Source organism: Salmo trutta, unplaced genomic scaffold (genome assembly GCF_901001165.1).
Source record: "Salmo trutta unplaced genomic scaffold, fSalTru1.1, whole genome shotgun sequence".
Taxonomy (NCBI): Eukaryota; Metazoa; Chordata; class Actinopteri; order Salmoniformes; family Salmonidae; genus Salmo; species Salmo trutta.
This window is the reverse complement of record NW_021823237.1, coordinates 1,400,852-1,424,974: the sequence shown is the minus strand read 5'-3', so window position 1 is coordinate 1,424,974 and position 24,123 is coordinate 1,400,852. Positions and strand designations below refer to the sequence as shown.

Genomic DNA, 24,123 nt, shown 5'->3' with positions numbered 1-24,123 from the left:
CCTGTAGCTAACGACTAGGCCCGCCTGTAGCTAACGACTAGGCCCGCCTGTAGCTAACGACTAGGCCCGCCTGTAGCTAACGACTAGGCCCGCCTGTAGCTAACGACTAGGCCCGCCTGTAGCTAACGACTAGGCCCGCCTGTAGCTAACGACTAGGCCCGCCTGTAGCTAACGACTAGGCCCGCCTGTAGCTAACGACTAGACCCGCCTGTAGCTAACGACTAGACCCGCCTGTAGCTAACGACTAGACCCGCCTGTACCTAACGACTAGACCCGCCTGTACCTAACAACTAGATCCGCCTGTACACACACACACACACACACACACATGACCTGTAGATATCAGTTTGACCAACCTGCCGTTGGGGTTGGATGTGGGGAAGGGAGTGATGTTGTAGGTGTATTTCTCTCGGAGTTCAGCCAGCTGAGGGAATGGAAACGCAGCCATGGAGTAGACCGTCTGGAGAGACAAGAGAGGTCAGGGTAGCAGACTGTCTGGAGAGAAGAGAGGGATCAGGGTAGTAGACCGTCTGGAGAGAAGAGAGGGATCAGGGTAGTAGACCGTCTGGAGAGACAAGAGGGATCAGGGTAGTAGACTGTCTGGAGAGACAAGAGGGATCAGGGTAGTAGACTGGAGAGACAAGAGGGATCAGGGTAGTAGACTGGAGAGACAAGAGGGATCAGGGTAGTAGCCTGGAGAGACGAGAGGGATCAGGGTAGTAGACTGGAGAGACGAGAGGAATCAGGGTAGTAGACTGGAGAGACAAGAGGAATCAGGGTAGCAGACCGTCTGGAGAGACAAGAGGGATCAGGGTAGCAGACCGTCTGGAGAGACAAGAGGGATCAGGGTAGCAGACCGTCTGGAGAGACAAGAGGGATCAGGGTAGCAGACCGTCTGGAGAGACAAGAGGGATCAGGGTAGTAGACCGTCTGGAGAGACAAGAGGGATCAGGGTAGAAGACTGGAGAGACAAGAGGGATCAGGGTAGTAGACTGGAGAGACAAGAGGGATCAGGGTAGTAGACTGGAGAGACAAGAGGGATCAGGGTAGTCTACGAGGCCGCTCTCCAACCCGCGTGAGGTGGCTACAGTCTACGAGGTCGCTCTCCAACCCGCGTGAGGTGGCTACAGTCTACGAGGCCGCTCTCCAACCCGCGTGAGGTGGCTAGTCTACGAGGCCGCTCTCCAACCCGCGTGAGGTGGCTACAGTCTACGAGGTCGCTCTCCAACCCGCGTGAGGTGGCTACAGTCCACGAGGCCGCTCTCCAACCCGCGTGAGATGGCTACAGTCCACGAGGCCGCTCTCCAACCCGCGTGAGGTGGCTACAGTCCACGAGGCCGCTCTCCAACCCCCGTGAGGTGGCTACAGTCCACGAGGCCGCTCTCCAACCCCCGTGAGGTGGCTACAGTCCACGAGGCCGCTCTCCAACCCCCGTGAGGTGGCTACAGTCTACGAGGCCGCTCTCCAACCCCCGTGAGGTGGCTACAGTCCACGAGGCAGCTCTCCAAACCCCCGTGAGGTGGCTACAGTCCACGAGGCCGCTCTCCAACCCGCGTGAGGTGGCTACAGTCTACGAGGCCGCTCTCCAACCCCCGTGAGGTGGCTACAGTCCACGAGGCAGCTCTCCAAACCCCCGTGAGGTGGCTACAGTCCACGAGGCAGCTCTCCAACCCGCGTGAGGTGGCTAAAGTCCACGAGGCCGCTCTCCAACCCGCGTGAGGTGGCTACAGTCTACGAGGCCGCTCTCCAACCCCCGTGAGGTGGCTACAGTCCACGAGGCAGCTCTCCAAACCCCCGTGAGGTGGCTACAGTCCACGAGGCCGCTCTCCAACCCGCGTGAGGTGGCTACAGTCCACGAGGCAGCTCTCCAAACCCCCGTGAGGTGGCTACAGTCCACGAGGCCGCTCTCCAACCCGCGTGAGGTGGTTACAGTCCACGAGGCCGCTCTCCAACCCGCGTGAGGTGGTTACAGTCCACGAGGCCGCTCTCCAACCCGCGTGAGGTGGCTACAGTCTACGAGGCCGCTCTCCAACATCTCTCACCTGCATGAGGTGGCTACAGTCTACGAGGCCGCTCTCCAACCCGCGTGAGGTGGCTACAGTCCACGAGGCCGCTCTCCAACATCTCTCACCTGCATGAGGTGGCTACAGTCTACGAGGCCGCTCTCCAAACCCCCGTGAGGTGGCTACAGTCTATGAGGCTGCTCTCCAAACCCCCGTGAGGTGGCTACAGTCCACGAGGCCGCTCTCCAACATCTCTCACCTGCATGAGATGGTTACAGTCCACGAGGCCGCTCTCCAACCCGCGTGAGGTGGCTACAGTCCACGAGGCCGCTCTCCAACATCTCTCACCTGCATGAGATGGTTACAGTCCACGAGGCCGCTCTCCAACCCGCGTGAGGTGGCTACAGTCCACGAGGCCGCTCTCCAACATCTCTCACCTGCATGAGATGGTTACAGTCCACGAGGCCGCTCTCCAACCCCCGTGAGGTGGCTAGTCTACGAGGCCGCTCTCCAACCCGCGTGAGGTGGCTACAGTCTACGAGGTCGCTCTCCAACCCGCGTGAGGTGGCTACAGTCCACGAGGCCGCTCTCCAACCCGCGTGAGGTGGCTACAGTCCACGAGGCCGCTCTCCAACCCGCGTGAGGTGGCTACAGTCTACGAGGCCGCTCTCCAAACCCCCGTGAGGTGGCTACAGTCCACGAGGCCGCTCTCCAACCCCCGTGAGGTGGCTACAGTCCACGAGGCCACTCTCCAACCCCCGTGAGGTGGCTACAGTCTACGAGGCCGCTCTCCAACCCCCGTGAGGTGGCTACAGTCCACGAGGCCGCTCTCCAAACCCCCGTGAGGTGGCTACAGTCTACGAGGCCGCTCTCCAACCCGCGTGAGGTGGCTACAGTCCACGAGGCCGCTCTCCAACCCGCGTGAGGTGGCTACAGTCTACGAGGCCGCTCTCCAACCCCCGTGAGGTGGCTACAGTCCACGAGGCAGCTCTCCAAACCCCCGTGAGGTGGCTACAGTCCACGAGGCCGCTCTCCAACTCGCGTGAGGTGGCTACAGTCCACAAGGCCGCTCTCCAACCCGCGTGAGGTGGCTACAGTCCACGAGGCCGCTCTCCAACCCGCGTGAGGTGGCTACAGTCCACGAGGCCGCTCTCCAACCCGCGTGAGGTGGCTACAGTCCACGAGGCCGCTCTCCAACCCGCGTGAGATGGCTACAGTCCACGAGGCAGCTCTCCAACATCTCTCACCTGCATGAGGTGGTTACAGTCCACGAGGCTGTTCTCCAACATCTCTCACCTGCATGAGGTGGTTACAGTCCACGAGGCTGTTCTCCAACATCTCTCACCTGCATGAGATGGCTACAGTCCACGAGGCTGTTCTCCAACATCTCTCACCTGCATGAGGTGGTTACAGTCCACGAGACTGTTCTCCAACATCTCCTGAGTGATCCATCCCATGGTGCTGTAGAAGTCATCTGCTGTTTGACAGCACTCTATATGCCTGGAGAGAGAGAGAACACAGGGGTTAGTGTGTAGGGGTTAGGGTTAGTGTGTAGGGGTTAGGGTGTACTCTATATGCCTGGAGAGAGAGGGAACACAGGGGTTAGTGTGTAGGGGTTATAGTGTAGGGGTTAGGGTGTAGGGGTTAGTGTGTAGGGGTTAGGGTGTACTCTATATGCCTGGATAGAGAGGGAACACAGGGGTTAGTGTGTAGGGGTTAGGGTTAGGGTGTAGGGGTTAGGGTGTAGGGGTTATAGTGTACTCTATATGCCTGGAGAGAGAGGGAACACAGGGGTTAGTGTGTAGGGGTTAGGGTGTAGGGGTTAGGGTGTAGGGGTTAGTGTGTAGGGGTTAGGGTTAGTGTGTAGGGGTTAGGGTTATAGTGTGTAGGGGTTAGGGTTATAGTGTGTAGGGGTTAGGGTTATAGTGTGTAGGGGTTAGGGTTAGTGTGTAGGGGTTAGGGTTATAGTGTGTAGGGGTTAGGGTTATAGTGTGTAGGGGTTAGGGTTAGTGTGTAGGGGTTAGGGTTAGTGTGTAGGGGTTAGGGTGTAGGGGTTAGGGTGTAGGGGTTAGGGTGTAGGGGTTAGGGTGTAGGGGTTAGGGTGTAGGGGTTAGGGTGTAGGGGTTAGGGTGTAGGGGTTAGGGTGTAGGGGTTAGGGTTAGTGTGTAGGGGTTAGGGTTAGTGTGTAGGGGTTAGGGTTAGTAGTGTGTAGGGGTTAGGGTTAGTGTGTAGGGGTTAGGGTTATAGTGTGTAGGGGTTAGGGTTATAGTGTGTAGGGGTTAGTGTGTAGGGGTTAGGGTGTAGGGGTTAGTGTGTAGGGGTTAGGGTTAGTGTGTAGGGGTTAGGGTTATAGTGTGTAGGGGTTAGGGTTATAGTGTGTAGGGGTTAGGGTTATAGTGTGTAGGGGTTAGGGTTAGTGTGTAGGGGTTAGGGTTATAGTGTGTAGGGGTTAGGGTTAGTGTGTAGGGGTTAGGGTTAGTGTGTAGGGGTTAGGGTGTAGGGGTTAGGGTGTAGGGGTTAGGGTGTAGGGGTTAGGGTGTAGGGGTTAGGGTTAGTGTGTAGGGGTTAGGGTTAGTGTGTAGGGGTTAGGGTTATAGTGTGTAGGGGTTAGGGTTATAGTGTGTAGGGGTTAGGGTTATAGTGTGTAGGGGTTAGGGTTATAGTGTGTAGGGGTTAGGGTTATAGTGTGTAGGGGTTAGGGTTAGTGTGTAGGGGTTAGGGTTAGTGTGTAGGGGTTAGGTTATAGTGTGTAGGGGTTAGGGTTATAGTGTGTAGGGGTTAGGGTTAGTGTGTAGGGGTTAGGGTTAGTGTGTAGGGGTTAGGGTTATAGTGTGTAGGGGTTAGGGTTATAGTGTGTAGGGGTTAGGGTTATAGTGTGTAGGGGTTAGGGTTAGTGTGTAGGGGTTAGGGTTAGTGTGTAGGGGTTAGGGTGTAGGGGTTAGGGTGTAGGGGTTAGGGTGTAGGGGTTAGGGTGTAGGGGTTAGGGTGTAGGGGTTATAGTGCACTCTATATGCCTGGAGAGAGAGGGAACACAGGGGTTAGTGTGTAGGGGTTAGGGTGTAGGGGTTAGGGTTATAGTGTGTAGGGGTTAGGGTTATAGTGTGTAGGGGTTAGGGTTATAGTGTGTAGGGGTTAGGGTTATAGGGTGTAGGGGTTAGGGTGTAGGGGTTAGGGTGTAGGGGTTAGGGTGTAGGGGTTAGGTGTAGGGGTTAGGGTGTAGGGTTAGGGTGTAGGGGTTAGGGGTAGGGTGTAGGGGTTAGGGTGTAGGGGTTAGGGTGTAGGGGTTAGGGTGTAGGGGTTAGGGTGTAGGGGTTAGGGTGTAGGGGTTAGGGTGTAGGGGTTAGGGTGTAGGGGTTAGTGTGTAGGGGTTAGGGTGTAGGGTTTAGGGTGTAGGGGGTTAGGGTGTAGGGGTTAGGGTACTCACTCCTCCAGGTGAGACCAGATGGCCAGAGCCACCCTCAGAAGAACCTCCGAACCTTCGAAGAACACCGAGTCCCAGATCTTCAGCACGGTGTTGGGCGGCAGGCACGTCGCAAACATGGTCAGAAACCACTGCATGGTGAAGACGTTGGTCAGAGGAGGCTCGTAGCTGCCTGTAAGACACGCCGGTGTTAGTCAGGGGGAGGCTCGGAGCTGCCTGTCAGGGGGAGGCTCGTAGCTGCCTGTAAGACACGCCGGCGTTAGTCAGGGGGAGGCTCGTAGCTGCCTGTAAGACACGCCGGCGTTAGTCAGGGGGAGGCTCGTAGCTGCCTGTAAGACACGCCGGCGTTAGTCAGGGGGAGGCTCGTAGCTGCCTGTAAGACACGCCGGCGTTAGTCAGGGGGAGGCTCGTAGCTGCCTGTAAGACACGCCGGCGTTAGTCAGGGGGAGGCTCGTAGCTGCCTGTAAGACACACCGGCGTTAGTCAGGGGGAGGCTCGTAGCTGCCTGTAAGACACGCCGGCATTAGTCAGGGGGAGGCTGGTAGCTGCCTGTAAGACACACCCCGGCGTTAGTCGGGGGAGTTGTAACGGTCCGTAGCACACGCCGGCGTTAGTCAGGGGAATTGTAACGGTCTGTATCCCATGCCGGCGTTAGCCAGGGGAGTTGTAACGGTCCGTATCACACGCCGGCGTTAGTCAGGGGAGTTGTAACGGTCCGTATCCCATGCCGGCGTTAGTCAGGGGAGTTGTAACGGTCCGTTAGTCAGGGGAGTAGTAACGGTCCGTTAGTCAGGGGAGTAGTAACGGTCCGTTAGTCAGGGGAGTAGTAACGGTCCGTATCACACGCTGGCGTTAGTCAGGGGAGTTGTAACGGTCCGTTAGTCAGGGGAGTAGTAACGGTCCGTTAGCCAGGGGAGTAGTAACGGTCCGTATGACAGAGACAGACCCACCTCCAGCCTCTCTATCAGCAGTCTTCTGCAGGAGGTGGAGGTGCTGTGAGAGGTGAGGAAGCTTCATCCTCAGGAGATCTCTAAACACGGCCATGTCCACAGACAGAGAACGCAGGTTGTTGGCAAAATAACTCTCCGGTAGCACCTTGTCTATAAGGTAGATCATCACCTGGAGGAGAGAGACAGAGGATCAGTAGGAATGAGAACAGATAAATCAAGCTCTTTCAGAGCAGGGTAGGAGTGTACCTTGTCTTTCAGGTAGATCATCACCTGGAGGACCAGTAGGAATGAGAACAGATAAATCAACCTCTTTCAGAGCAGGGTAGGAGTGTACCTTGAGTGCGTGGCTCTCGTTGCCCTCGGTAACCTCCAGTATGAGAGCTGCCAGAACGTTGAAGCCCTGACAGTATCCTACAGCCTTATTCCAGCGAGCGTACGCCAGGAGTACCCTCTTCAGCACCACCCGGTCCTGCTCCCCCTCCTGGCCGGAGTATGAACTGCAACCTGTCCTGTGTAGGTCCTAATGAACAACAAGACTTTATTCAGCCGTACCAGGGGACCACATGACATAACAAGACTTTATTCATCCATACCAGGGGACCACATGACATAACAAGACTTTATTCAGCCATACCAGGGGACCACATGACATAACACAAGAGTTTTGAAAGAAAAAGAGGGAGAGGGAGAGAGAGAGGGGGAGAGAGAGAGAGAGAGGGGTGTGGACCTTGTCCTGCTAATTCATGGTTCTCTCTGGACAAGGGAAGGAGGGAACAGCTGTTGATTCCATGAACAAATATCCTGCCACACACACACACACACAGGCAGTACTGCTAACACACACACACACACACACACACACACCAGTCTGTGCGATACCTTAACAATCTGGATGCCCAGCGAGTCATCGTCAGGGTTACTGCGTTCGTTGAAAGCGAAGCGGAGAGTTTTGTCCCAGTCGATAGAGATACTGTGGAGGTAGTGATCAGCTAGAGTCAACCATACCTGGAGAACACACAGAGAGAGGATTCATATATACACATTTATACTGTCCACACGAGTCCTTACAGGAGGAGGAGACGCAGAGTAAAGAGTCCTTACAGAGGAGAGGCAGAGTCCTTACAGAGGGAGAGGCAGAGTCCTTACAGAGGGAGAGGCAGAGTCCTTACAGAGGGAGAGGCAGAGTCCTTACAGAGGAGAGGCAGAGTCCTTACAGAGGAGAGGCAGAGTCCTTACAGAGGAGAGGCAGTCTCCTTACAGAGGAGAGGCAGTCTCCTTACAGAGGAGAGGCAGAGTCCTTACAGAGGAGAGGCAGAGTCCTTACAGAGGAGAGGCAGTCTCCTTACAGAGGAGAGGCAGTCTCCTTACAGAGGAGAGGCAGAGTCCTTACAGAGGAGAGGCAGAGTCCTTACAGAGGAGAGGCAGAGTCCTTACAGAGGAGAGGCAGAGTCCTTACAGGAGGAGAGGCAGAGTCCTTACAGGAGGAGAGGCAGAGTCCTTACAGGAGGAGAGGCAGAGTCCTTACAGGAGGAGAGGCAGAGTCCTTACAGGAGGAGAGGCAGAGTCCTTACAGGAGGAGACGCAGAGTCCTTACAGGAGGAGACGCAGAGTCCTTACAGGAGGAGACGCAGAGTCCTTACAGGAGGAGACGCAGAGTCCTTACAGGAGGAGACGCAGAGTCCTTACAGGAGGAGACGCAGAGTCCTTACAGGAGGAGACGCAGAGTCCTTACAGGAGGAGACGCAGAGTCCTTACAGGAGGAGAGCGCAGAGTAAAGAGTCCTTACAGGAGGAGACGCAGAGTAAAGAGTCCTAACAGGAGGAGACGCAGAGTAAAGAGTCCTAACAGGAGGAGACGCAGAGTAAAGTGTCCTTACAGGAGGAGACGCAGAGTAAAGAGTCCTAACAGGAGGAGACGCAGAGTAAAGTGTCCTTACAGGAGGAGACGCAGAGTAAAGAGTCCTTACAGGAGGAGAGACAGTAAAGAGCCTTTGAAAGGGGTATGGTAGTAGTCGCCAGGTGCTCCGGTTTGTGTCCAGAACTGGGCAAAAGGGGGAGCAAGTCAATATTAGGAAGGTGCTCTTAACGTTTGGGACACTCCGTGTATATGTGGTTACCGGTTAGATATTTGGTGGTAGATATACATAAACATAAAAACACAACAAGTTATAGTTTACAGAAGGAAATCAGTCAACTGAAATAAATTCATTAAGGCCCTAATCTATGGATTTCACATGACTGGGCAGGGGCTCAGCAATGGGTGGGCCTGGGAGGGCATAGGGCCACCCACAGGGGAGCCAGGCCAAGCCAATCAGAATGACTTTATTCCCACAATGGTGCTTTATTACAGACAGAAATACTCGGCAGTTTCATCAGTTGTCTGGCAGGTCTCAAGACAATCCCGCAAGTAAAGAAGCCAGGGATCATCTCTGAAGGAGAGAGATGGTGCTTAGGGGAAAGGGTGACCGGGGACACTAGTTTGGTTAAACTAGCACAAATACGACCTACGCAGATTGATCAAGATGGCAAATCAAAAGTATAGGGGACAAAGTGGAGGAGCAATTGAGCTGGTCGGACACGAAGCACGGGGGCGGCGGCATCATGTTGTGGGGGTGCTTTGCTGCAGGAGGGACTGGTGCACTTCACAACATAGATGTGATGGTGTCAAGGGAAGTTAAAAACAAATCCTCTCTGTAGGTCTGGGCTAAGCCATTTCTTATCACCTCTCTGCCTACTGGATGTCGTGGGCGGAGTTTCCTGTCGGACAGAGTGGTGAATGAACAAGCTGCTAACAAGGCAAATACAGGGGAACATAACGAGCACCCATTAATCATTCATGATTCAGAGGGAGCAGTCGAACATAATGAGCACACATTAATCATTCATGATTCCACTCGTTCAGAGGTAGGCACGATTAGAACTCAGGTGACAAAGATACCAAAGATAAACCTGAAGGAGCTGCAAAGCTCCACAGCGGAGATTGGAGTATCTGTCCATAGGACCACTTTAAGCCGTACACTCCACAGAGCTGGGCTTTACAGAAGAGTGGGCAGAAAAAAGCCATTGGTTAAAGAAAAAAATAAGCAAACACGTTTGGTGTTCGCCAAAAGGCATGTGGGAGACTCCCCAAACATATGGAAGATGGTACTCTGGTTAGATGAGACTAAAATTGAGCTTTTTGACCATCAAAATAAATGCTATGTCTGGCGCAATCCCAACACCTCTCATCACCCCAAGAAAACCATCCCCACAGTGAAGCATGGTGGTGGTGGCAGCACCATGCTGTGGTCAGAATTGAAGGATTAATGGATGGCGCTAAAAAAAGTGAAATTCTTGAGGGAAACCTGTTTCAGTCTTCCAGAGGTTTGAGACTGGGACAGAGGTTCACCTTCCAGCAGGACAATGACCCTAGGCATACTGCTAAAGAAACACTTGGGTGGTTTAAGGGGAAACATTTAAATGTCTTGGAATGGCCTAGTTAAAGCCCAGACCTCAATCCAATTGAGAATCTGTGGTATGACTTAAAGATTGCTGTCCACCAGCGGAACCCATCCAACTTGAAGGAGCTGGAGCAGTTTTGCCTTGAAGAATGGGCAAAAATCCCAGTGGCTAGATGTGCCAAGCTTACAGAGACATACCCCAAGAGACTTGCAGCTGTAATTGCTGCAAAAGGTGGCTCTACAAAGTATTGACTTTAGGGGGGGTGAATAGTTATGCACGCTCAAGTTTTCAGTTTTTTTGTCTTATTTCTTGTTTGTTTTACAATAACACATATTTTGCATGTTCAAAGTGGTAGGCATAGTTGTGTAAATCAAATGATACAAACGCCACAAAAAATATATTTTAATTCCAGGTTGTAAAAAAAAAAAAAAAATACTAAAAATGCCAAGGGGGGGTGAATACTTCTGCAAGGCACTGTATATCCACGACTGACTGGCTTCACACAGTTCCATCATCAAGTTCCCTGACGACACGACAGTAGTAGGTAGACCTGATTACCAACAACGACGAGATGACCTACAGAGAGGAGGTAGGCACTCTGACGCTGTGGTGCCAGGTAAACAAACTCTCCCTCAACATCAGCAAAGCAAAAGGTGCTGATTGTGGACTTCAGGAGGAACCAGGCTGGGCATGTCCCCGTCCTCATCAATGGGGCAGCCGTGGACACTGTCAAAAACCTCAAGTTCCTCTGCCTACCCATCTCAGAGGAGCTGAAATGGTCGAACCACGCTGACACCGTGGTGAGGAAGGCACGACGGCGACTCTTCAACCTCAGAAAGCTGAATAAATTTGTCCTGTCCCCGAGGGCCCTCGCAGTGTTCAACAGGAGAGAGTTAGCTAGCATGCTCTAGTTATAATGGCTGCATCAGCATCCTGCTAATTCACAGGTATTTCCATGGTAACAAACAAATCTACAGCCATCAACATACTGGTTGTCCTGCACATGCGCTTCCTTCTGTCTACAGTCATTATAAACACCAATCAACTGGGGCGGCTGGCCGGCCAGTCATTATAAACACCAATCAACTGGGGCGGCTGGCCGGCCAGTCATTATAAACACCAATCAACTGGGGCCGCTGGCTGGCCAGTCATTATAAAACACCAATCAACTGGGGCCGCTGGCTGGCCAGTCAGAATAAACACCAATCAACTGGGGCCGCTGGCTGGCCAGTCATTATAAACACCAATCAACTGGGGCCGCTGGCCGGCCAGTCATTATAAACACCAATCAACTGGGGCCGCTGGCCGGCCAGTCATTATAAACATCAATCAACTGGGGCCGCTGGCCGGCCAGTCATTATAAACATCAATCAACTGGGGCCGCTGGCCAGCCAGTCATTATAAACACCAATCAACTGGGGCGGCTGGCTGGCCAGTCATTATAAACACCAATCAACTGGGGCGGCTGGCTGGCCAGTCATTATAAACACCAATCAACTGGGGCGGCTGGCTGGCCAGTCATTATAAACACCAATCAACTGGGGCCGCTGGCCGGCCAGTCATTATAAACACCAATCAACTGGGGCCGCTGGCCGGCCAGTCATTATAAACACCAATCAACTGGGGCCGCTGGCCGGCCAGTCATTATAAACACCAATCAACTGGGGCCGCTGGCCGGCCAGTCATTATAAACACCAATCAACTGGGGCCGCTGGCCGGCCAGTCATTATAAACACCAATCAACTGGGGCCGCTGGCCGGCCAGTCATTATAAACACCAATCAACTGGGGCCGCTGGCCGGCCAGTCATTATAAACACCAATCAACTGGGGCCGCTGGCCGGCCAGTCATTATAAACACCAATCAACTGGGGCCGCTGGCCGGCCAGTCAGAATAAACACCAATCAACTGGGGCCGCTGGAGAGATGGGAAGTAGCATCACATCTGTTACATCAGTAGCTCTACTATGACCTACCCTCTTCCTCCACTCTTTAGGGATGCCTGTAGGAAGTCTGACCACAGCCTTCAGAGCATCATACCACTGGGGAGAGAGAGAGAGAGAGAGAGAACACACAGATCAGATTCACAGATCAGATTCAGTCACTACAGATCAGATTCAGTCACTACAGATCAGATTCCACACAGATCAGATTCCACACAGATCAGATTCCACACAGATCAGATTCCACACAGATCAGATTCCACACATTCCACACAGATCAGATTCCACACAGATCAGATTCCACACAGACCGGCATCACATAAATATGATATACACACAGACACCTGAAACTGGGCTAAAGATGTGACCATACTGACCTGTTGGAAGCCGTTCTTGCCCAGAGAAGGTTCGATGGTGAACTTTAACCTGGTGTCCACTCCTACAGAGAACAATGTACAGACTGAAAAACTCCACTGTAGCAGAACGGTCAGTCACCACTCAACACACACACATAGAAAGCTCTCTAACGAGGCTTAGTGACTAATCAGGTACATAATATCATCAGTCTAAGTACAGTGACGTGCAGGGAGGAAAATAAGCCTGTCCATCACTAATGATGTCACTGCTATCCGTGTTTCACCTGGGATAAACAAAATCACATTTATCATAGTACTGAAACATGGCGATATGGAAATATATTAGTGACAATTAGAGATGGATATGACTAGACCTATGGGCTAGGCTACATGTAGCTAGGCTACATGTAGCTAGGCTACATGTAGCTAGGCTACATCACCAGACGGGCTAGCTAGAGATGGATATGACTAGACCTATGGGCTAGGCTACATGTAGCTAGGCTACATCAGACGGGCTAGCTAGAGATGGATATGACTAGACCTATGGGCTAGGCTACATGTAGCTAGGCTACATCACCAGACGGGCTAGCTAGAGATGGATATGACTAGACCTATGGGCTAGGCTACATGTAGCTAGGCTACATCACCAGACGGGCTAGCTAGATATGACTAGACCTATGGGCTAGGCTACATGTAGCTAGGCTACATCACCAGACGGGCTAGCTAGAGATGGATATGACTAGACCTATGGGCTAGGCTACATGTAGCTAGGCTACATCACCAGACGGGCTAGCTAGAGATGGATATGACTAGACCTATGGGCTAGGCTACATGTAGCTAGGCTACATCACCAGACGGGCTAGCTAGAGATGGATATGACTAGACCTATGGGCTAGGCTACATGTAGCTAGGCTACATCTGACAGCAACATCCAATAGAAGACGACATGAATGAAGGAATTCAACTAGTGGGCTTTAGTTCTATCAGCCTATCAGCCCTAAAACCGAGTTAACGGGGAAATCACATGAATGAAACGCCTTGTAAAATATCACCATGATTTCAGAACCACAATGAATGAACAGCCCCCCATCACAACGAGCAGTGACATGTTATTCTGTACAGACAGACCACGGAGCACAGAGAGTATGAATCAGCCTGGAGCTGAACGGGATCCGGGCGCTGAACGGGATCCGGTCGGTCACCTGGCTCTAACGTGCAGAGCAGACGGGGTGCTCTCCGGGAGATGCCGTTCCTTTTCTTCAGCACGTTACTGATGATGTTACCGACACCGCTCGAACCCTGCCGCGACACACACGGTCCAGACCGAGCCCTCCGACCCGCGTTAAACCGGGCCTGCTTCATTTCCCCAATCAAACGACACACGCGCACCGTGTAGCCTACAAGTTATTATCAGTAGACTACATTCATGTTTTTATTTCCCCCCTTTGTGCTGCTGCTTCAATATAAAAAATATTTTAAAAAATGTCCGTTATTCCCTCCGTCCCACGCGAATCCCGTCGTCTAGCTGCTCCACAACAGCCCGGTGTCTTCCAGGGAGGGAGGTTGATCAGTCAGATTGATCTTTCCGTCTCCGGTCCAAACCAACAACTGTCAACAGTCTCCAGCCTACAGGAAAATGGCCTTGATGTTTGTTCCATCCAGGAGGAAATCGCACGCAATTATGCCTTTAAAAAAAAAATTTTTTTAAAAGAGTTGCTAGAATATATATATAGATCTGTGTTAATCGATGATCAGATATCAGTTCTCCCTCTAACCGAGGAGATGCGGCTCTGCAGCGGTCTCAGGAGCAGCTGCCCCGGTATACACCCTTACCCAGCGCCGCAGGGAGGGGAGGGAGGGAGGGAGGGAGGAGAGGAAAGCCGTGATGAAGTAATGTAAAGGGAGGGGTGGAGAGGGGAAGATCGGTAGGGCAACAACCCCCAAAAAGAGAGCCGTTGTGAATGGAAAGACAGTCATCTCTGCTACATCACTAGATACCAAGGCATGTATGAGTCTCAGCCAGATGACTTCAGGTAGGAGGTTTACTGTAACATGCTGCTGGTACAGTGAGAAGACAAGTCCCACTTTACACACTGTTACTACAGACTTTACCTCCTGATCACTGTAACACCATAGACTTTACCTCCTGATCACTGTTACACCATAGACTTTACCTCCTGATCACTGTTACCACATAGACTTTACCTCCTGATCACTGTAACACCATAGACTTTACCTCCTGATCACTGTTACAGACTTTACCTCCTGATCACTGTTACACCATAGACTTTACCTCCTGATCACTGTTACCACATAGACTTTACCTCCTGATCACTGTTACACCATAGACTTTACCTCCTGATCACTGTTACACCATAGACTTTACCTCCTGATCACTGTAACACCATAGACTTTACCTCCTGATCACTGTTACAGACTTTACCTCCTGATCACTGTTACCACATAGACTTTACCTCCTGATCACTGTTACCACATAGACTTTACCTCCTGATCACTGTTACACCATAGACTTTACCTCCTGATCACTGTTACACCATAGACTTTACCTCCTGATCACTGTTACACCATAGACTTTACCTCCTGATCACTGTTACCACATAGACTTTACCTCCTGATCACTGTAACACCATAGACTTTACCTCCTGATCACTGTTACTACATAGACTTTACCTCCTGATCACTGTTACCACAGACTTTACCTCCTGATCACTGTTACCATAGACTTTACCTCCTGATCACTGTTACACCAGACTTTACCTCCTGATCACTGTTACCACAGACTTTACCTCCTGATCACTGTTACCACAGACTTTACCTCCTGATCACTGTTACCATAGACTTGACCTCCTGATCACTGTTACCGCAGACTTTACCTCCTGATCACTGTTACCATAGACTACCTCCTGATCACTGTTACCATAGACTTGACCTCCATGGTAGGTGTCATGCTGCATGTTGATCAAAACAGAGAAGGACATTAAGAAAAGCGAGCTGTAAGAATTTAGTAGCCAGTTGTACAGATCCTTTGCCCGGCTACAGGTCCACATCTGCTGTAGATGATGGAGCCCTGCTGGGAAGGTGCTGTGTGAAAACAACCAATCCAAGCAGACATGGAACACCGTCTGGGTGGGCACTGGGCAGGATATTATGGAAAGGTGTTGGTAGGTTATAATATGGTGCTGAGACGTGGAACATGATTAGTCTACTCAGCTCTCTGTGGGGAAACATCCATAACACTTCCTAAGAGTGTTATGTTAAGCGTAAAGCTGCACAGGAAACACCCATAACACTTCCTGGCTATTAAGAGTAAAGCTGCACAGCATTATAATCCCCCCTCCTCCATTTACCCACAAGACCCCATAATGACAAAGTGAAAACATGTTTTTAGAAATGTTAGCACATTTTTGGAAAATGAAAAGTATTCACACCCATGAGTAAATACATAATCACCTTTGACAGCAATTACAGCTGTGGGTCTTTATGGGTAATTCTCTAAGAGCTGTGGGTCTTTATGGGTAAATCTCTAAGAGCTGTGGGTCTTTATGGGTAATTCTCTAAGAGCTGTGGGTCTTTATGGGTAATTCTCTAAGAGCTCTCTACAGCTGTGGGTCTTTACGCCTATTTCAAGTCTTGCCGTAGATTTTCAAGCAGAATTAAGTCGAAAACGGTAACTAGGCTCCTCAGGAACATTCCATGTCTAACTGGTAAGCAACTCCAGTGTGTATCTGAGCTTGTGTTTCAGGTTATTGTCCAGCTGAAAGGTGAATGTATCTCCCAGTGTCTGGTGGAAAGCAGAAATGAGGAAGTCACTATAAAAAACAACATGTAAAACACTATTATTGTCCAGGCAACTTATGTGACTTATTAAGCAAATATTTCCTCCTGAACGTATTTAGGCTTGCCATAACAAAGGGGTTAAATACTTATTGACTCAAGACATTTAAGCTTTTCATTAAGTAATTTGTAAACATTTCGAAAAACATAATCCCGCCACGCTGCACTTAACGCCGCCACGCTGCGCGCAGACACGGAAGAGACTAAAATTTACTAAATTTGCTCCACTAGTTTGCAGATCGACATTTTTTGTTCTGTGATCGAATCAACATGATAATTATTATTATAATTTTTTTTTATTTTTTTATTTTTTTTATTATTATTATTATTATTTTTTTTAAATCAGGTCCTTTTCATTGCAACAAACCAAAACAAATGTAACTTCGCTAGATTGGATCTGTGATGTGGTTGTAGGCGGAGCCAGAGCGGAGTAGAGTTGTTATTGGTGGAGGTTGTCCACCAGCGGTCTTTCCGTCACCAGCGAGTTAATGAGCTCTTCAGATCAGTGCACTACTGTCGATATTCTTCGCTAGTTAGCGAGTTATCAGCCCAGTTATAGATAAGTAGAGGTCGGCAATGGGGAGTTACTGCTTCCCAAAGCCCAAAACGTGTAGGCTACTTCTGAAGCAGTCTGAAAAACCAGTCAAGGTTAAAAAAGCTTATGTCTTAAAGGGACAGTGTTGTATTTTGACACAGGCTTGAATATGCAAATAAGCCAATAGGCAGAAGTGTAGCCTACAATGTCTAGTTTTCTGCATGGTAATAATAATATATTTTATAACGTGGTTTCTTGCATCATACAACACAATTTCCAAACCCATGGTGTTCAAGAACAAGTTTAAAAAAATAGCTACATTTAATCCATTTTAAATTCAGGCTGTAACAAAAATGTGGAACAAGTGGAGGGGCGTGAACGCTGTGTGAAGGAATAGGGTAGGAGCCCTGAACACACTGTTTGGTCACGACAATATAGGGAATAGGGGCACGACACGGGGAATAGGGGGCACGACACGGGGAATAGGGGGCACGACACGGGGAATAGGGAGCACGACACGGGGAATAGGGGGCACGACACGGGAATAGGGGGCACGACACGGGGAATAGGGGGCACGACACGGGGAAGTAGGGGGCACGACACGGGGAATAGGGGGCACGACACGGGGAATATGGGGCACGACACGGGGAATAGGGGGCACGACACGGGGAATAGGGGGCACGACACGGGGAATAGGGGGCACGACACGGGGAATAGGGGCACGACACGGGGAATAGGGGGCACGACACGGGAATAGGGAAGGAGAACGACACGGGGAATAGGGAAGGAGAACGACACGGGGAATAGGGGGCACGACACGGGGAATAGGGGGCACGACACCACACGGGGAATAGGGGGCACGACACCACACGGGAATAGGGGGCACGACACCACACGGGGAATAGGGGGCGCGACACCACACGGGGAATAGGGGGCGCGACACGACACGGGGAATAGGGAGCGCGACACTACACGGGGAATAGGGGGCGCGACACGGGGAATAGGGGGCGCGACACGGGGAATAGGGGGCGCGACACGGGGAATAGGGGGGCGCGACACGGGGAATAGGGGGCACGACACTACACGGGGAATAGGGAGCACGACACGGGGAATAGGGGGCACGACACGGGGAATAGGGGGCACGACACGGGGAATAGGGGGCACGACACGGGGAATAGGGGGCACGACACGGGGAATAGGGGGCACGACACGGGGAATAGGGGGCACGACACGGGGAATAGGGGGCACGACACGGGGAATAGGGAGCACGACACGGGGAATAGGGAGCACGACACGGGGAATAGGGGGCACGACACGGGGAATAGGGGCACGACACGGGGAATAGGGGCACGACACGGGGGAATAGGGGCACGACACGGGGGAATAGGGGCACGACACGGGGGAATAGGGGCACGACACGGGGGAATAGGGGCACGACACGGGGAATAGGGGGCACGACACGGGGAATAGGGGGCACGACACGGGGAATAGGGAAGGAGAACGACACGGGGAATAGGGAAGGAGAACGACACGGGGAATAGGGAGCACGACACGGGGAATAGGGAAGGAGAACGACACGGGGAATAGGGGGCACGACACGGGGAATAGGGGGCACGACACGGGGAATAGGGGGCACGACAATATAGGGAATAGGGAGCACGACAATATAGGGAATAGGGAGCACGACAATATAGGGAATAGGGAGCACGACAATATAGGGAATAGGGGGCACGACAATATAGGGAATAGGGGGCACGACAATATAGGGAATAGGGGGCACGACAATATAGGGAATAGGGGGCACGACACGGGGAATAGGGGGCACGACACGGGGAATAGGGGGCACGACACGGGGAATAGGGGGCACGACACGGGGAATAGGGGGCACGACACGGGGAATAGGGTAGGAGAACAACACTACATAGGGAATAGGGGGCACGACACGGGGATTAGGGAGCACGACACGGGGAAAAGGGGGCACGACACGGGGAATAGGGGGCACGACACGGGGAATAGGGAGCACGACAATATAGGGAATAGGGAGCACGACAATATAGGGAATAGGGGGCACGACACGGGGAATAGGGGGCACGACACGGGGAATAGGGGGCACGACACGGGGAATAGGGAGCACGACAATATAGGGAATAGGGAGCACGACAATATAGGGAATAGGGGGCACTACATGGGGAATAGGGGGCACGACACTACACGGGGAATAGGGGGCACGACACGGGAATAGGGGGCACGACACCACACGGGGAATAGGGGGCACTACATAGGGAATAGGGAGCACTACATAGGGAATAGGGTGCACTACATAGGGAATAGGGAGCACTACATAGGGAATAGGGAGCACTACATAGGGAATAGGGTGCACTACATAGGGAATAGGGTGCACTACATAGGGAATAGGGAGCACTACATAGGGAATAGGGTGCACTACATAGGGAATAGGGAGCACTACATAGGGAATAGGGTGCACTACATAGGGCTCAGGGTGCACTACATAGGGAATAGGGAGCACTACATAGGGAATAGGGAGCACTACATAGGGAATAGGGTGCACTACATAGGGAATAGGGAGCACTACATAGGGAATAGGGAGCACTACATAGGGAATAGGGTGCACTACATAGGGAATAGGGTGCACTACATAGGGAATAGGGTGCACTACATAGGGCTCAGGGTGCACTACATAGGGAATAGGGTGCACTACATAGGGAATAGGGTGCACTACATAGGGAATAGGGTGCACTACATAGGGAATAGGGAGCACTACATAGGGAATAGGGAGCACTACATAGGGAATAGGGAGCACTACATAGGGCTCAGGGTGCGTCTCCTTACTTCTCTTCTGGGACGCGGCCTGCAGACAGGCGGTGATGATGTCATAGTTCTTCTGGAGCTTGTGAGCGAGGCGATCTCTCCGCTTCAGCTGGCGCAGCAGCTTGGCTGACTGGAGACCTGTCCTGTAGAGTACCTCCCCTACGATACAGCTCAACTCTTCTGGTGCTGAAACACAATATAGATATATAGATATATAGAGCAGCTTGGCTGACTGGAGACCTGTCCTGTAGAGTACCTCCCCTACGATACAGCTCAACTCTTCTGGTGCTGAAACACAATATAGATATATAGATATATAGAGCAGCTTGGCTGACTGGAGACCTGTCCTGTAGAGTACCTCCCCTACGATACAGCTCAACTCTTCTGGTGCTGAAACACAATATAGATATATAGATATATAGAGCAGCTTGGCTGACTGGAGACCTGTCCTGTAGAGTACCTCCCCTACGATACAGCTCAACTCTTCTGGTGCTGAAACACAATATAGATATATAGATATATAGAGCAGCTTGGCTGACTGGAGACCTGTCCTGTAGAGTACCTCCCCTACGATACAGCTCAACTCTTCTGGTGCTGAAACACAATATAGATATATAGATATAGAGCAGCTTGGGTGACTGGAGACCTGTCCTGTAGAGTACCTCCCCTACGATACAGCTCAACTCTTCTGGTGCTGAAACACAATATAGATATATAGATATAGAGCAGCTTGGCTGACTGGAGACCTGTCCTGTAGAGTACCTCCCCTACGATACAGCTCAACTCTTCTGGTGCTGAAACACAATATAGATATATAGATATATAGAGCAGCTTGGCTGACTGGAGACCTGTCCTGTAGAGTACCTCCCCTACGATACAGCTCAACTCTTCTGGTGCTGAAACACAATATAGATATATAGATATATAGAGCAGCTTGGCTGACTGGAGACCCGTCCTGCAGAGTACCTCCCCTACGATACAGCTCAACTCTTCTGGTGCTGAAACACAATATAGATATATAGATATATAGAGCAGCTCCTCATTGTATTATTATTATTATTATTATTATTATTATTATTATTATTATTATTATTATTATTATTATTATTAGGCTGTCATGTATATTTGTATTTATTATGGATCCCCATTAGTTCCTGCCAAGGCAGCAGCTACTCTTCCTGGGGTTTATTATGGATCCCCATTAGTTCCTGCCAAGGCAGCAGCTACTCTTCCTGGGGTTTATTATGGATCCCCATTAGTTCCTGCCAAGGCAGCAGCTACTCTTCCTGGGGTTTATTATGGATCCCCATTAGTTCCTGCCAAGACAGCAGCTACTCTTCCTGGGGTTTATTATGGATCCCCATTAGTTCCTGCCAAGGCAGCAGCTACTCTTCCTGGGGTTTATTATGGATCCCCATTAGTTCCTGTCAAGGCAGCAGCTACTCTTCCTGGGGTTTATTATGGATCCCCATTAGTTCCTGCCAAGGCAGCAGCTACTCTTCCTGGGGTTTATTATGGATCCCCATTAGTTCCTGCCAAGGCAGCAGCTACTCTTCCTGGGGTTTATTATGGATCCCCATTAGTTCCTGTCAAGGCAGCAGCTACTCTTCCTGGGGCCAGCAAAAATAAGGCAGTAATCTACATTATAATACAATTTTTAAACATTAAAATGCATTTTATAAACAGACTTCACAATACATGAAGTGTGTGGGAGTGAGTGACAGACTGGCAGTAGTAGATTTAATGTGATCTGATGATTACAGAGTAATATAAACCCCCCCACTGTATCCTAGAGCTGGACTCCCCCCCCACTGTATCCTAGAGCTGGACCCCCCCCCCTCCACTGTATCCTAGAGCTGGACCCCCCCACTGTATACTAGAGCTGGACTCCCCCCACTGTATCCTAGCGCTGGACTCCCCCCCCCCCCCCACTGTATCCTAGCGCTGGACTCCCCCCCCACTGTATCCTAGAGCTGGACTCCCCCCCACTGTATCCTAGAGCTGGACTCCCCCCCCCCCCTGTATCCTAGAGCTGGACTACCCCCCCCCCCCACTGTATCCTAGAGCTGAACCCCCCCCCCCCCAATGTATCCTAGAGCTGAACTCCCCCCCCCCCAATGTATCCTAGAGCTGGACTCCCCTCCCCCCCCCCCCCCCACTGTATCCTAGAGCTGGACTCCCCCCCCACTGTATCCTAGAGCTGGACTCCCCCCCCCCCCACTGTATCCTAGAGCTGGACTCCCCCCCCCCCCCCACTGTATCCTAGAGCTGGACTCCCCCCACTGTATCCTAGGGCTGGACTCCCCCCACTGTATCCTAGAGCTGGACCCCCCCCACTGTATCCTGGAGCTGGACCCCCCCCACTGTATCCTAGAGCTGGACCCCCCCACTGTATCCTAGAGGCTGGACCCCCCCACTGTATCCTAGCGCTGGACTCCCCCCACTGTATCCTAGCGCTGGACTCCCCCCCCCCCCCCCCCCTGTATCCTAGAGCTGGACTCCCCCCCCCCCCCCCACTGTATCCTAGAGCTGGACTCCCCCCCCACTGTATCCTAGAGCTGGACTCCCCCCCCCCCACTGTATCCTAGAGCTGAACTCCCCCCCCCCCCCGTATCCTATAGCTGAACTCCCCCCCCCCCCCACTGTATCCTAGAGCTGAACTCCCCCCCCCCCCCCCCACTGTATCCTAGAGCTGAACTCCCCCCCCCCCCCCACTGTATCCTAGAGCTGAACTCCCCCCCCCCCCACTGTATCCTAGAGCTGAACTCCCCCCCCCCCCCACTGTATCCTAGAGCTGAACTCCCCCCCCCCCCCCCACTGTATCCTAGAGCTGGAACTCCCCCCCCCCCCCCCCCTGTATCCTAGAGCTGGACTCCCCCCCCCCCCCCCCACTGTATCCTAGAGCTGGATTCCCCCCCCCACTGTATCCTAGAGCTGGACTCCCCCCCCCACTGTATCCTAGAGCTGAACTCCCCCCCCCCCCCCACTGTATCCTAGAGCTGGACTCCCCCCCCCCCCCCCCCCACTCTATCCTAGAGCTGGATTCCCCCCCCCACTGTATCCTAGAGGCTGGACTCCCCCCCACTGTATCCTAGAGCTGGACTCCCCCCACTGTATCCTAGAGCTGGATTCCCCCCCCCACTGTATCCTAGAGCTGGACTCCCCCCCACTGTATCCTAGAGCTGGACTCCCCCCCACTGTATCCTAGAGCTGGACTCCCCCCCCCACTGTATCCTAGAGCTGGACTCCCCCCCCCCCACTGTATCCTCGAGCTGGACTCCCCCCCCCACTGTATCCTAGAGCTGGACACCCCCCCCCCACTGTATCCTAGAGCTGGACACCCCCCCCCACTGTATCCTAGAGCTGGACACCCCCCCCCCACTGTATCCTAGAGCTGGACTCCCCCCCCCCCACCCCCCCCCACTGTATCCTCGAGCTGGACTCCCCCCACTGTATCCTAGAGCTGGACACCCCCCCACTGTATCCTAGAGCTGGACACCCCCCCCCCCCCACCCCCCCACCCCCCACTGTATCTGAGAGCTGGTGACTAGAGCGCATGTGCCATGACCAGAGTCGCCACATTTGCTATTTAGTGGAACAGTTTTTTATAAAACAATCGATCTGTCGTTCTGCCCCTGAACAAGACAGTTAACCCACTGTTCCCCCGGAGGCCGTCATTATAAATAAGAATTTGTTCTTAAATGACTTGCCTCGTTAAATGAAAAGGTAACATACATACATACATACATACATACAACTGACCTTTCTGAGACAGGTAGTTGACCTGGTGTCTCCTGGTGTGTTTCTCCTGTAGTTCCTGGAGGAAGCTGGACCCAGTATTACTACGGCAGAACAGCTCGGAGCTGGACGCCTCGGTACTGCTATCCGGGCTGTCGACACTGATCCGGGCGCTGCTGTAGGTGTCATACAGTTCCACCAACAGACAGTCCAATATGGAGGAACGGGGAGCTCGGTGACCCCGGAGCTCTCCAAGGATCACACGATCACCGGATCCACACCCCGGGCCGTTCTGGGGATACAGACTCCGGGATGGTGTGGTGTCGTTATTGGAGCAGTCTCTCGGTCTCTTTGAGACACAGTCTGTGTTGTTTTGGTCTGAAGACGGACGAGAACTAGATCCAGTCCACTGTTGAAACTCCGAGAAGCCGTGTGAGAGTGACGCGCCTGTACCGGAGTTGATGAATAATCCGCTCTCCACCTCCGAACAGACGTCGCCGTGACATATGTCTATTTCTAAAAATTCCGCCACGTTTTCCGCCCGGGACGACATTACAACACGAATAGTCCCCCCCCCGTTCGTTACTGTTAATTCTGGTGCTTCGTCAAGTTGCCGTCTCTCTCCCAACACATGACCGTTTGAATGGGGAACAGGTGCAACTCGTTTTGTTAATTGAACACAGATCTATGAAGAGGAAGTAGAGTTCCGGGTCGCATTCCATTCCACTACTCAGGAAGTTGGGCTTCTGTTCGGGAGTTACTCGTTTTCTTCCTGAAACTTCTCAATCTGTCGCCCTTTCCGGAGTGTATAGTCCAGCCCACTGGAAACTCATTCTGTCCCTGCTATCCGATATCCTTGGGACGTCCCCTCCCTCCCCCCCTCCCACTGAATTTGTCATTTTAAATGGTTAGGTAAAGGTTAAGGTTAGGGACGCCCCCCCCCTCCCATTGAATTTGTAATTTTAAATGGTTAGGTAAAGGTTAAGGTTAGGGACGCCCCCCCTCCCCTCCCATTGAATTTGTCATTTTAAATGGTTAGGTAAAGGTTAAGGTTA

General features: G+C 52.1%; 1 protein-coding gene across 1 annotated transcript in view; it reads right to left on the bottom strand.

Annotated features, from left to right (window-relative positions):
- The window catches only part of LOC115189807 (TBC1 domain family member 30), a 30,769-nt gene extending 6,871 nt beyond the window's left edge, over window positions 1-23,898 (bottom strand). Inside the window, exons 1-10 of the mRNA XM_029748319.1 lie at window positions 23,093-23,898; window positions 19,352-19,516; window positions 12,133-12,194; window positions 11,789-11,854; window positions 7,254-7,379; window positions 6,709-6,894; window positions 6,375-6,543; window positions 5,428-5,596; window positions 3,398-3,503; window positions 357-460 (exon numbers count right to left, since the gene is read on the bottom strand). Of these exons, the coding sequence (XP_029604179.1) occupies window positions 357-460; window positions 3,398-3,503; window positions 5,428-5,596; window positions 6,375-6,543; window positions 6,709-6,894; window positions 7,254-7,379; window positions 11,789-11,854; window positions 12,133-12,194; window positions 19,352-19,516; window positions 23,093-23,621 (1,682 nt within the window). The 5' untranslated portion in view covers window positions 23,622-23,898. The remainder of the gene's footprint in view (window positions 1-356; window positions 461-3,397; window positions 3,504-5,427; window positions 5,597-6,374; window positions 6,544-6,708; window positions 6,895-7,253; window positions 7,380-11,788; window positions 11,855-12,132; window positions 12,195-19,351; window positions 19,517-23,092) is intronic.
- Between the last annotated feature and the right edge of the window lie 225 nt (window positions 23,899-24,123).